Genomic DNA, 13,691 nt, shown 5'->3' on the forward strand with positions numbered 1-13,691 from the left:
AAAAATTAAAATGTGAATATTGCCTAACATTCCAGAGATACATTATTCCTCTGGAAAATGTCACAGCCAGTCCCATCAGTACCAGCAGCAGTGAAACCCTCATAGAAAACCAGCTTATGTATTTTAAAGAAAAAACAATTATGGACTTAAAAAAAAAACAAAAAAAAAAACCATACAGCTAGTCCGGCTGTATGGGCTACATGGAAGTGCGGGTCTGGTCTACTGGTGAGGACGTCCCTACAGATCGTTTCCCCAATAACCTGCAATGTGTAACTCAGCCTGGTACAGATCCAACTGCGTTACCCTCCACTAATACCACCCAGCGCTTAAGAATTATAGAAATGAAAACTCAACTCATAGCTGTCAAACAAGTTTATTACAAGTCAAATAGTTAGAAATAAAGAAGAGATATATAAATATATGCATACATACAAATGAATAATAAAGAGATTAAGAAATCAAAACAATAAATTAAACATTAAAGACAGATTAATGACAAAAAAGCAAAACACATTTTGTACCAAAAGCCCCTGTGCTTTAGCTGCAAAAATTGTATTGTGACGGGGCCGGGGAGGCGGAGGGACCCGACGGGGCCGGGGAGGCGGAGGGACCCGACGGGGCCGGGGAGGCGGAGGGACCCGACGGGGCCGGGGAGGCGGAGGGACCCGACGGGGCCGGGGAGGCGGAGGGACCCGACGGGGCCGGGGAGGCGGAGGGACCCGACGGGGCCGGGGAGGCGGAGGGACCCGACGGGGCCGGGGAGGCGGAGGGACCCGACGGGGCCGGGGAGGCGGAGGGACCCGACGGGGCCGGGGAGGCGGAGGGACCCGACGGGGCCGGGGAGGCGGAGGGACCCGACGGGGCCGGGGAGGCGGAGGGACCCGACATTATCAGACACCCACAGTGTCATCACTTTGGGTCCTCACATGGATTGTGAGGCACAAGCATTCCACTTGGTGAAGAGAAGTCCAGTGATGAAATGACATCTGTAGGGAGGTCACTGCTCTGAGGGACACAGGATGGGGAAAAGCCACAATACCTAGAATAAAACAGAAAAAATCATGCAGAAAACTCAAGTAGTGGCTGACACCAGTGGCCACCAGGCTAATACTGAACAGAATAGCGTGCGAGGAGAGAATAAAGCCCGGGATCTGGAGACATTATCACGCAGTTTTGCTCCCAGAGGTCATAGGTCAGTCATCAACCTGACGTCATGTGCGCCCAATATTAATAAGAAAGTTTTATGTAAAAAACAAAACACACAACAGGACCGACTCACCATCAGGCAGAGATTCTCATGTTAAGTAATATCAATCCCTCAGATCTCCATCATCATTCATCCCCTCCCCTGTTCGCCCCTCACAGGTAGCACTATACTTCCCTACACACCCCCCACCGCAAGTGACATCACACACTGACCTGCACAGTACGTGACAACAGCCCCCCACACCATGCAGACCCATGCAAATAACATCAGCCCCACTCTGCAGGTAGACCCCCCTGCAAACAGATCCCCCACGCATGCAACATGACCCCCTTCCCAAGAGACTCCAGCACACAGCCTCTCTTCCCCAGAGACCCCCAGCACGCAGCCCCCCTTCCCAACAGACACACAGCCCCGCTCGCAAGGAACATGACCCCCTTCCAACAGAGACCCCCAGCATGCAGTCACCCTTCCCCAGGCAGGCCCCTCCAGCACGCAGTCCCAGGCAAGCAACGTCACCCCCTTCCCCAGGCAGGCCCCTCCAGCGTGCAGTCCCATGCAAGCATCACCGCCGTCCCTAGGCAGGCCCCTCCAGCGTGCAGTCCCACACAAGCATCACCCCTTTCCCCAGGCAGACCCCCAGCACGCAGTCTCACGCAAGCATCACCCCCTTCCCCAGGCAGACCCCCAGCACGCAGTCTCACGCAAGCATCACCCCAGCACGCAGTCTCACGCAAGCATCACCCCCTTCCCCAGGCAGACCCCCAGCATGCAGTCCCACGCAAGCATCACCCCTTTCCTCAGGCAGACCCCCAGCACGCAGTCTCACGCAAGCATCACCCCCTTCCCCAGGCAGACCCCCAGCACGCAGTCCCACGCAAGCAATGTCACCACCTTCCCTAAGTAGCGCCCCCAGCACGCAGTCCCACGCAAGCTATGTACCCCCTTCTCCAGGCAGACCATCAGCACGCAGTGCCATGCAAGCATCACCAGCTTCCCCAGGCAGACCACCAGCACACAGTCCCATGCAAGCACCATCTCCCCTGGCAGACCCCCCCCTTCCAGCATGCACATGCAGACCCATGCAAACATCACCCCCTCCTCCCCAGACAGACCCCCTCCAGCATGCACATGCAGCCCCATGCAAGCCCCCCTCCAGCATGTGCATGCAGCCCCATGCAAGCCCCCTCCAGCATGCACATGCAGCCCCATGCAAGCATCACCACCCCTTCTCCCCAGGCAGACCCCCCTCCAGCGTGCACATGCAGCCCCATGCAAGTATCACCCCCTTCTCTCCAGGCAGACCCCCCCTCCACTATACACATGCAGCCCCATGCAAGCATCACCACCCCTTCTCCCCAGGCAGACCCCCCTCCAGCGTGCACATGCAGCCCCATGCAAGTATCACCCCCTTCTCTCCAGGCAGACCCCCCCCTCCACTATACACATGCAGCACCATGCAAGCAACATTACCCCCTTCTCCCCAGGCAGACCCCCGTCCAGCATGCACATGCAGTCCCACGCACATGCAGCCCCATGCAACATCACCCCTTTCTCCCCAGGCAGACCCCCCGTCCAGCATGCACATGCAGCCCCATGCAAACATCACCCCCTCCTCCTTAGACAGACCCCCTCCAGCATGCACATGCAGCCCCATGCAAGCATCGCCACCCCTTCTCCCCAGGCAGATCCCCCCCTCCAGCGTGCACATGCAGCCCCACGCAAGCATCACCCCCTTCTCTTCAGGCAGACCCCCGTTCAGCATGCACATGCAGCCCCATGCAAGCATCACCCCTTTCTCCCCAGGCAGACCCCCGTCCAGCATGCACATGCAGCCCCATGCAAGCAACATCACCTTTTTCTCCCCAGGCAGACTCCCACTTACCTGATCTGTGACTATGGAGAACGACCCAAAACACTCCAAATCTTGTACAAAATCCTCGAAATCCGCCATGACATCCACAGTTTCCTCCTGTCTGCTCTGCTCTATGGAGGAAGAGGCAAATTGTGCACAAAACACTCAAAATCCAAATCCTGCACGAAATCCCGCCACAACATCCACAGCTCCCTCCTGTCTGCTCTGCTCTATGGAGGAAGAGGCAAATCCTGCACAAAACACTCAAAATCCAAATCCTGCACAAAATCCCGCCATGACATCCACAGCTTCCTCATGTCTGCTCTGTGGAGGAAGAAGCGCCGCCCCTTCCGGTCACATGGGCACGACGTCAGCAGAGGTCCCTTAGCCGGCTTGGATTTAGCCTCTACCCTGCGGGTGGAGGTCGGTGCTGGAGGCTCCATTACTGAGCGCCGGGACATTAACCCCTTCTTAGACTCTTTTGGTGTTTTTGTTGCCACTTTATAAGAATCATAACATTTTTGTTCTGTTTCCTGTAACAGATACATACGACCCAACTATGGAAGACAGGAAGTGAGGGAACGGATTGTTCTCCTAGTACAGGGCCCCTTTCTTGGCCCCCACACAGTGTAATGCCCCCATTATGCCCCTGTAAGCAGGGTTCTGCCCCACACCCAGCTGCCTCGGGCACTTTACCATGAGCTGGTACCTCAGATTCTTCCCCGCACCCCTTTCCTTTGTTTGGCGCCAAATCTGTTCTGTCTTTGGGGCTATGGCCTTTATAATATCAGTAACTGCGTCATCAAGGTCTCCTGACCTGGTTTACCATCTAGACTCCTCCCTCCTGACACCCTCCCTCTTCCCATTGATGTCACGTGGTCCCGTCTGGACGGCAGATAGCAGTCTTTTTGTACAAATGCAGCACAGCCCTGAGGATTCTTTTCTATGACTCTCCTTTTTACACCCCTTATGCAATATATATGATGCCGTTCACACAGTATAATGTTTCCACAGAACTGGTATCTCTCTTGTTAAAAAGGTATTTTCACACTATCGCCATCCCACCACACACAGTATGATGTTCCTACAGTATCTCCATCCGACCACACACAGTATAATCTTCTCATAGTACCGCCATACACCCACACACAGTATAATCTTCTCATAGTACCGCCATACCCACAAACACACAGTATAATGTTCTCACTACCGCCATACCCCCACACACAGTATATTGTTCTCACAGTACCGCCACACCCCCCAAACACGCAGTATAATGTTCTCACTACCGCCATACCCCCACACACAGTATATTGTTCTCACAGTACCGCCACACCCCCCAAACACATCTGTATACTCAGCTAGTTTATAATCAATTGCTCAACTTAACCACATGAGCTAGGCCAGATGGTTCTTGGTACTTTTCAGTTTGTTCCAGACACCTAAAAACAGGAAGTTAGGCCAGATGTTCAGATGTTCTGAACTAATGTCTAAGGCTACGTTCACATTTGCGTTGCGTTGGGCGCAACCGCGGTGACGCATGCGTCATGCGCCCTTATATTTAACATGGGGGGCGCATGGACATGCGTTGTGCTGCGTTTTGCAACGCATGCGGGTTTTTTTGCCGCAAGCGTAGGGCGCAGAGGCCGCAGCAAGTTGCATTTTTTTTGCGTCCAAAATTCGGCAAAAAAGGACGCATGCATCGCAAAATGCTGCGTTTTAGCGTGCGTTTTGTTGCGTTTTTGTTTGCGTTGTGCGATGTTGCGTCGGAGAACGTGAACGTAGCCTAAGAATATTGCTGAATAGCAGGATAAGGGTGACAGCTATTTCCAAGAGTGCTAAATCAGCTTGTTGCTAGGTAGACTCTAGTCAGAATATGCCATGTACTCAGTTAAATACATTATGTACTCAGTCAGCCAATGAAATAATAGCTAAATTGTATGTTAATTTACTAACCACCCCCCTTTTTATACGCATCTATAAAACTATGTATCGAAGAATAAACCAGAGATCTGGATGGAATGTTCTACTGTCACTTTCGTGTCAGAGTCATTCTTTCTTGAGCGTTCAACATATCTGATCTGAATTGGGAACGGCCGCAGCATATATATATATATACCGTATATACCGTATATACTCGAGTATAAGCCGAGATTTTCAGCCCATTTTTTTGGGCTGAAAGTCCCCCTCTCGGCTTATACTCGAGTCATATACCCGGGTGTCAGCAGGGGAGGGGGAGCGGGGGCTGTGTAATCATACTTACCTGCTCCCAGCGCGGTCCCTGCAGTCCCTGGCTTCTCCGGCGCTGCAGATTCTTCCTGCACTGAGCGGTCACATGGCACCGCTCATTACAGAAATGAATAGGCAGCTCCACCCCCATAGGGGAGGAGCCGCATATTCATTGCTGTAAATGATCGGTGCCATGTGACCGCTCAATTACAGGAAGAAGCCGCAGCGCCGGAGAAGCCAGGGACTGCAGGGACCGCGCCGCAGCAGGTAAGGGGAGCGCAGCGCTATAATTACCTGCTCCTCGCTCCGGCTCCGTCTGCAGCGTCCTCTAGCAATGACGCTCAGGTTAGAGGGCGCTGTGACGTAGTCAGTGCGCGCCCTCTGCTGAGCGTCAGTGCTGGAGACGGAGCCGCAGAGGAGCAGGTAATTATTGAAAGCGCCGGCGTCCTGAGAAGAGAGGTGAGTATGTGATTTTTTTTTTTTTTTATGGCAGCACCAGCAGCATTCTAAGGAGCACCTATGGGGCCATAAAGGTGCAGAGCATATAAGGGGCACAGCATTATAAGGAGCACCTATGGGGCCATAAAGGTGCAGAGCATATATGGGGCACAGCATTATAAGGAGCACCTATGGGGCCATAAAGGTGCAGAGCATATAAGGGGCAAAGCATTATAAGGAGCACCTATGGGGCCATAAAGGTGCAGAGCATATAAGGGGCACAGCATTATAAGGAGCACCTATGGGGCCATAAAGGTGCAGAGCATATATGGGGCACAGCATTATAAGGAGCACCTATGGGGCCATAAAGGTGCAGAGCATATAAGGGGCACAGCATTATATGGAGCACCTATGGGGCCATAAAGGTGCAGAGCATATATGGGGCACAGCATTATAAGGAGCACCTATGGGGCCATAAAGGTGCAGAGCATATATGGGGCACAGCATTATAAGGAGCACCTATGGGGCCATAAAGGTGCAGAGCATAAATGGGGCACAGCATTATAAGGAGCACCTATGGGGCCATAAAGGTGCAGAGCATATAAGGGGCACAGCATTATAAGGAGCACCTATGGGGCCATAAAGGTGCAGAGCATATATGGGGCACAGCATTATAAGGAGCACCTATGGGGCCATAAAGGTGCAGAGCATATAAGGGGCACAGCATTATAAGGAGCACCTATGGGGCCATAAAGGTGCAGAGCATATATGGGGCACAGCATTATAAGGAGCACCTATGGGGCCATAAAGGTGCAGAGCATATATGGGGCACAGAATTATAAGGAGCACCTATGGGGCCATAAAGGTGCAGAGCATAAATGGGGCACAGCATTATAAGGAGCACCTATGGGGCCATAAAGGTGCAGAGCATATATGGGGCACAGCATTATAAGGAGCACCTATGGGGCCATAATCAAAGGTGCAGAGCATATATGGCACAGCATTATAAGGAGCATCTATGGGGCCATAATCAAAGGTGCAGAGCATATATGGCACAGCATTATAAGGAGCATCTATGGGGCCATAATCAAAGGTGCAGAGCATATATGGCACAGCATTATAAGGAGCATCTATGGGGCCATAATCAACGGTGCAGAGCATTCTATATAGCACAGTTGTATATGGAGCATCTATGGGGCAATAATGAACGGTATGGAGCATCTATTTTTATTTTTGAAATTCACCGGTAAATGCTGCATTTTCTACCCTAGGCTTATACTCGAGTCAATAAGTTTTCCCAGTTTTTTGTGGCAAAATTAGGGGGGTCGGCTTATACTCGGGTTGGCTTATACTCGAGTATATACGGTATATATATATATATATATATATATATATGTGTATATATGTATCAGTGAGACACATAAAATGGATTACATTTACAGTTGGGATTAGGGTTGGGATTAGAGGAGTGTCAGGGTTAGGGGTGTGGTTGGGATTAGGGGTGTGGTTGGGATTAGGGGCGTGCTTGTTTTAGGGGTGTGGTTAGAGGTGTGTTTGGGTTGGGGTTTCAGTTAGAATTGGGGGGTTTCCACTGTTTAGGCACATCAGGGCTCTCCAAACGCGACATGGCATCTGATCTCAAATCCAGCCAATTCTGCGTTGACAAAGTAAAACAGTGCTCCTTCCCTTCCGAGTTCTCCCGTGCACCCAACAGGGGTTTACCCAAACATATGGGGTATCAGCGTACTCAGGACAAATTGGACAACAACTTTTGGGGTCCAAATTCTCTTGTTGCCCTTGGGAAAATAAAAATTTGGGGGCTGAAAAATCATTTTTGTGGTGGAAAAATGATTTTTTATTTTCACGGCTCTACGTTGTAAACTGCAGTGAAACATTTTGGGGTTCAAAGTTCTTGCAACACTTCTAGATAAGTTCCTTGGGGAGACTAGTTTCCAATATGGGGTCACTTGAGGGGGGTTTCTACTGTTTAGTTACATCAGGGGCTCTGCAAACGCAAAGTGACGCCTGCAGACCATTCCATCTAAGTCTGCATTCCAAACGGCGCTCCTTCCCTTCCGAGCTCTGCCATGGGAACAAACAGTGGTTTACCCCCACATATGAGGTATCAGCGTACTCAGGACAATCTGCACAACAACTTTTGGGGTCCAATTTATTCTGTTACCCTTGGGAAAATAAAAAAATTGGGGGCGAAAATATCATTTTTGTGAAAAAATATTTTTTATTTTTACGGCTCTACATTATAAACTTCTGTGAAGTACTTGGTGGGTCAAAGTGCTCAACACACATCTAGATACGTTCCTTAGGGGGGGTCTACTTTCCAAAATGGTGTCACTTGGGGTTTCAATGTTTAGGCACATCAGGGGCTCTCCAAACCACGACATGGTGTCCCATCTCAATTCCAGTCAATTTTGCATTGAAAAGTCAAATGGAACTCCATCCCTTCCGAGCTCTGCCATGCGCCCAAACAGTGGCTTACCCCCACATATGGGGTATCAGCGTACTCATGACAAATTGTACAACAACTTTTGTGTTCCAATTTCTCCTGTTACCCTTGGTAAAATAAAACAAATTGGATCTGAAATAAAAAAATTTTGAAAAAAAGTTAAATGTTAATTTTTTTTTTAAACATTCCAAAAATTCCTGTGAAAAACCTGAAGTGTTACTAAACTTCTTGAATGTGGTTTTGAGCACCTTGAGGGGTGTCACACTTAGGTATTTTCTATTATATAGACCCCTCAAAGTGACTTCAAATGTGATGTGGTCAATAAAAAAATGATGTGGTAAAAATGAGAAATTGCTGGTTAACTTTTAACCCTTATAACTACATAACAAAAAAAAAATGTTGGTTCCAAGATTGTGCTGATGTAAAGTAGACATGTGGGAAATGTGACTTATTAAGTATTTTGTGTGACATATCTCTGTGATTTAAGGGCATAAAAATTCAAATTTGGAAAATTGCGAAATTTAAAAAATGTTTGCCAAATTTCCATTTTTTTCACAAATAAACGCAGATAATATCAAAGAAATTTTACCACTATCATGAAGTACAATATGTCACAAGAAAACAACATCAGAATCATTAGGATCCGTTGAAGCGTTCCAGAGTTTTAACCTCATAAAGGGACAGTGGTCATAATTGTAAAAATTGGCCCGGTCATTAACGTGCAAACCACCCTTGGAGGTTAAGGGGTTAAATAGTCTCCTGATGAGTCACCTTTGGTGAGGACGATGAAACCCGTAGACATGAGAGGCTTTGAGAGTGAGTGTGTATATGTCACCTCACCCTATATACTGAATTGTGGGGTACATGTTTTTTCTATTAGTCACCTACTGACTAACCTTCAGGGGGTAAATTATGGGTATAATTTTACATTTGGAATTAATAAATTTTAGTTTTATCGTTTTTGTTAGCAAACATGAGAAATGACAAGAGACAACCCCTTTAAGAAGATTCAATTTTGGCTAAAACTATTCCAACATTATGAACATAAAAAAGCTTCTCCCCTAGATGACGTCTCTGATGTTTATTAAGAGTTGATTTCCAAGTAAAATATTTCCCACATTCTGAACAGGAAAAAGGCTTCTCCCCTGTGTGAGTTCTCTGGTGACTAACAAGATTCCTTTTCAAGTTAAAACATTTCCCACATTCTGAACATGAAAAAGGCTTCTCCCCTGTGTGGGTTATTTGGTGTGTAACAAGATTCCCTTTACGGTTAAAACATTTCCCACATTCTGAACATGAAAAAGGCTTCTCCCCTGTGTGGGTTCTATGGTGATTAACCAAATCTGATTTTTGGCTAAAACACTTTCCACATTCTGAACATGAAAAAGGCTTCTCTCCTGAGTGAGTTATTTGGTGTGTAACAAGATTCCCTTTACAGTTAAAACATTTCCCACATTCTGAACAGGAAAAATGCTTCTCCCCCCTGTGAGTACTATGGTGCCTAACCAACTCTGATTTCTGGTTAAAACATTTCCCACATTCTGAACATGAAAAAGGCTTCTCCCCTGTGTGAGTTCTCTGGTGACTAACAAGATTCCTTTTCAAGTTAAAACATTTCCCACATTCTGAACATGAAAAAGGCTTCTCCCCTGTGTGAGTTCTCTGGTGACTAACAAGAGTTGATTTCTTCACAAAACATTTCCCACATTCTGAACAGGCAAAAGGCTTCTCTCCTGTGTGAGTTATTTGGTGTGTAACAAGATTCCCTTTACGGTTAAAACATTTCCCACATTCTGAACATGAAAAAGGCTTCTCCCCTGTGTGGGTTCTATGGTGATTAACCAAATCTGATTTCTGGCTAAAACACTTTCCACATTCTGAACATGAAAAAGGCTTCTCTCCTGTGTGAGTTATTTGGTGTGTAACAAGATTCCCTTTACGGTTAAAACATTTCCCACATTCTGAACAGGAAAAATGCTTCTCCCCCCTGTGAGTACTATGGTGCCTAACCAACTCTGATTTCTGGTTAAAACATTTCCCACATTCTGAACAGGAAAAAGGCTTCTCTGCTGAGTGAGTTATTTGGTGTGTAACAAGATTACCTTTACGGTTAAAACATTTCCCACATTCTGAACAGGAAAAAGGCTTCTCCCCCCTGTGAGTACTATGGTGCCTAACCAACTCTGATTTCTGGTTAAAACATTTCCCACATTCTGAACATGAAAAAGGCTTCTCCCCTGTGTGAGTTCTCTGGTGACTAACAAGATTTGATTTCTTCACAAAACATTTCCCACATTCTGAACAGGAAAAAGGCTTCTCTCCTGTGTGAGTTATTTGGTGTGTAACAAGATTCCCTTTACGGTTAAAACATTTCCCACATTCTGAACATGAAAAAGGCTTCTCCCCTGTGTGGGTTCTATGGTGATTAACCAAATCTGATTTCTGGCTAAAACACTTCCCACATTCTGAACATGAAAAAGGCTTCTCTCCGGTGTGAGTTATTTGGTGTGTAACAAGATTCCCTTTACAGTTAAAACATTTCCCACATTCTGAACAAGAAAAAGGCTTCTCCCCCCTGTGAGTACTATGGTGCCTAACCAACTCTGATTTCTGGCTAAAACACTTCCCACATTCTGAACATGAAAAAGGCTTCTCTCCGGTGTGAGGTATTTGGTGATTAACCAAATCTGATTTCTGGTTAAAACATTTCCCACATTCTGAACAGGAAAATGACTTCTTTGCTTTAGGAGCAGTTTGTTTTCTAATGCCTCTGTTGTGATTTTGATTTTCTTTAGTAGTCAGTAATGAATCAGAAGATGGGACCCGTTTCATAGGATCAGATGACAGATCTTTGCTGTGAATGGATGATGATATATCTGGAGTAATGGCATTCACTTCAGTTGTATCTTGTAGGATCTCAAGATCATCAGATTTAAAAATTGAAGATGTCAGCTGTCCCTCTGATCTCCTGGTACAGTCATCTGTTAAGATAAAAAACAATTTTTTAAACTGTCCATAAAAATGGCAAGCTATTTAAAAATCCTTTATTTTCCAAGACAATGACAGTTCACAGTCTAATAGAAAACCTTAAAGGGAATCTGTCACCCCCAAAATCGATGGTGAGGTAAGCCCAGTGTCATCAGGGCATTATCTACAGCATTCTGTAATGCTGTAGATAAGCCCCCGATGTTATATGAAAGAGGAGAAAAAGAGGTTAGATTATATTCACCCAGGGGCGTTCCCCGCTGCGGTCCACTTCCGATGGGTGTCTCAGGTACGGCCGGGGCCTCCCATCTTCATTCCATGACGTTCTCTCTGACCTTTCCTGGCGCCTGCACACTGTAGTACTTTGTTCTGCCCTCAACAGGGCAGACAAAGTACACCTGCGCCGGAGCCGCGGCGTGAAGACCAGAAGAGGACGTCATGGAATGAAGATAGGAGGCGCCGGCTGGACCTGAGACACCCATCGGACACAGACCGCAGCGGGACCGTCCCTGGGTGAGTATAATCTAGCCTCTTTTTCTACTCTTTCAGGTAACATCAGGGGCTTATCTACAGCATTACAGAATGCTGTAGATAAGCCCCTGATGACGGTGAACTTACCTCACCATCGATTTTGGGGGTGACAGATTCCCTTTAAAAAAGGGAGCAAATGCCAATAGTAAAATTTTCAATCACTTTATTAACAACAATTTAGTAAAAAATACAAATAAATTTTCAAAATGAAGATACTAATGCACAATACAACCGACCAACTGGGTAGTACACCACTATATATCATGATGATGTCTCCATAAATTACCATCCATATAGCTAAACACCACATGTAAACTTTTGGCTCATATAGATACACATAGTACCTCAACCACATGGAAATATATCAGTCCCTTTTTTTCAAGGCGGAAAACCCCCCAGGAAGAAGTGGAACGCGAAACGCGTGTTGGGACCCATGCTGCCTGACTAGGTCGTATACCCTTTCATACCTATGTTAATTTAGACTGATCTCCTAATTTCATCTGTGGTGGCTTCTATTAACACTATACTGGAGGTGCCTGCCCTATTTACTTGAATATACATGTAATATATCTTGAAGCAAACTTTCATGCTTATTTTACTTTAGATTGAATGTCTATTTCCATGTGTGTTTGCTACAATTAATACTATATTGGAGGCGTTTGCCCTGTCAACTTGAATATGTGTGCAATATGACTCTTGGCAGACCTTAAATAAGCACTGTGCACTTTATTTTATTAATGGTATCAGCTTGACCATATTTAATTGCATTTCTTATAATAGATAGTTACCCATATGCATTACAAGAATCACATATAGCTTTTTTCTTTGAAAGCCTATATATTGTAGTATCCCTTTGGGAACATGTTTATAGGAGGGTTGTAAGCTGGGATAGGCCACCTTGAACAAAGGGACTGATATATTTCCATGTGGTTGAGGTACTATGTGTATCTACAACCCCTGGCAAAAATTATGGAATCATCAGCCTTGGAGGATGATCATTCAGTTGTTTAATTTTGTAGAAAAAAAGCAGATCACAGACATTGCACAAAACTAACGTAATTTCAAATAGCAACTTTCTGGCTTTAAGAAACACTAAAAGAAATAAAGAACACAAAATGTGGTAGTCAGTAATGGTTACTTTTTTTAGCCAAGCATATGGGAAAAATTATGGAATCTCTCAATTCTGAGGAAAAAAATATGGAATCACCCTGTAAATTTTCATACCCAAAAATAACACCTGAATCAAATTAGATCTGCTCATTAGTCTGCATCTAAAAAGGAGTGATCGCACCTTGGAGAGCTGTTGCACCAAGTGGACTGACATGAATCATGGCTCCAACACGAGAGATGTCAATTGAAACAGAGTAAAGGATTATCAAACTCTTAAAAGAGGGTAAATCATCACGCAATGTTGCAAAATATGTTTGTTGTTTTTATAGTCAGCTGTGTCTAAAATCTGGACCAAATACAAACAACATGGGAAGATTGTTAAAGGCAAACATACTGGTAGACCAAGGAAAACATCAAAGCATCAAGACCAAAAGCAAAATGTCGCCAAAACAGGAAATGCACGAGGAACGAATGGGTGGAAACTGGAGTCAACGTCTGTGACCAAACTGTAAGAAATCGCCTAAGGGAAATAGGATTTACATACAGAAAAGCTAAACGAAAGCCATCATTAACACCTAAACAATAAACAACAAGGTTACAATGGGCTATTGAAAAGCAATCGTGGACTGTGGATGACTGGATGAAAGTCATATTCAGTGATGAACCACGAATGTGCATTGGGCAAGGTGATGATGCTGGAACTTTTGTTTGGTGCCATTCCAATGAGATTTATAAAGATGACTGCCTGAAGAGAACATGCAAATTTCCACAGTTATTGATGATATGGGGCTGCATGACAGGTAAAGTCACTGGGGAGATGGCTGTCATTACATCTTCAATAAATGCACAAGTTCATGTTGATATTTTGGACACTT

General features: G+C 46.0%; 1 protein-coding gene and 1 long non-coding RNA gene across 3 annotated transcripts in view; both read right to left on the reverse strand.

The window, feature by feature from the left end:
- Positions 1-357: 357 nt before the first annotated feature.
- On the reverse strand, positions 358-3,389 carry LOC138663207 (uncharacterized). The gene is made up of 2 exons (XR_011318128.1): positions 3,090-3,389; positions 358-1,039 (listed from the first exon to the last, which is right to left on the reverse strand). It is a non-coding gene; the product is annotated as an uncharacterized lncRNA (long non-coding RNA).
- Positions 3,390-7,941: 4,552 nt separating this feature from the next.
- Positions 7,942-13,691, reverse strand: part of LOC138663206 (zinc finger protein 84-like) — a 52,796-nt gene continuing 47,046 nt past the window's right edge. For both annotated transcript variants that reach the window (XM_069749365.1, XM_069749366.1), the window contains one exon: positions 7,942-11,171. In XM_069749365.1, the coding sequence (XP_069605466.1) occupies positions 9,190-11,171 (1,982 nt within the window). In that variant the 3' untranslated portion in view covers positions 7,942-9,189. The remainder of the gene's footprint in view (positions 11,172-13,691) is intronic.

Source organism: Ranitomeya imitator, chromosome 2 (assembly GCF_032444005.1).
Source record: "Ranitomeya imitator isolate aRanImi1 chromosome 2, aRanImi1.pri, whole genome shotgun sequence".
In the NCBI taxonomy this organism is placed as follows: Eukaryota; Metazoa; Chordata; class Amphibia; order Anura; family Dendrobatidae; genus Ranitomeya; species Ranitomeya imitator.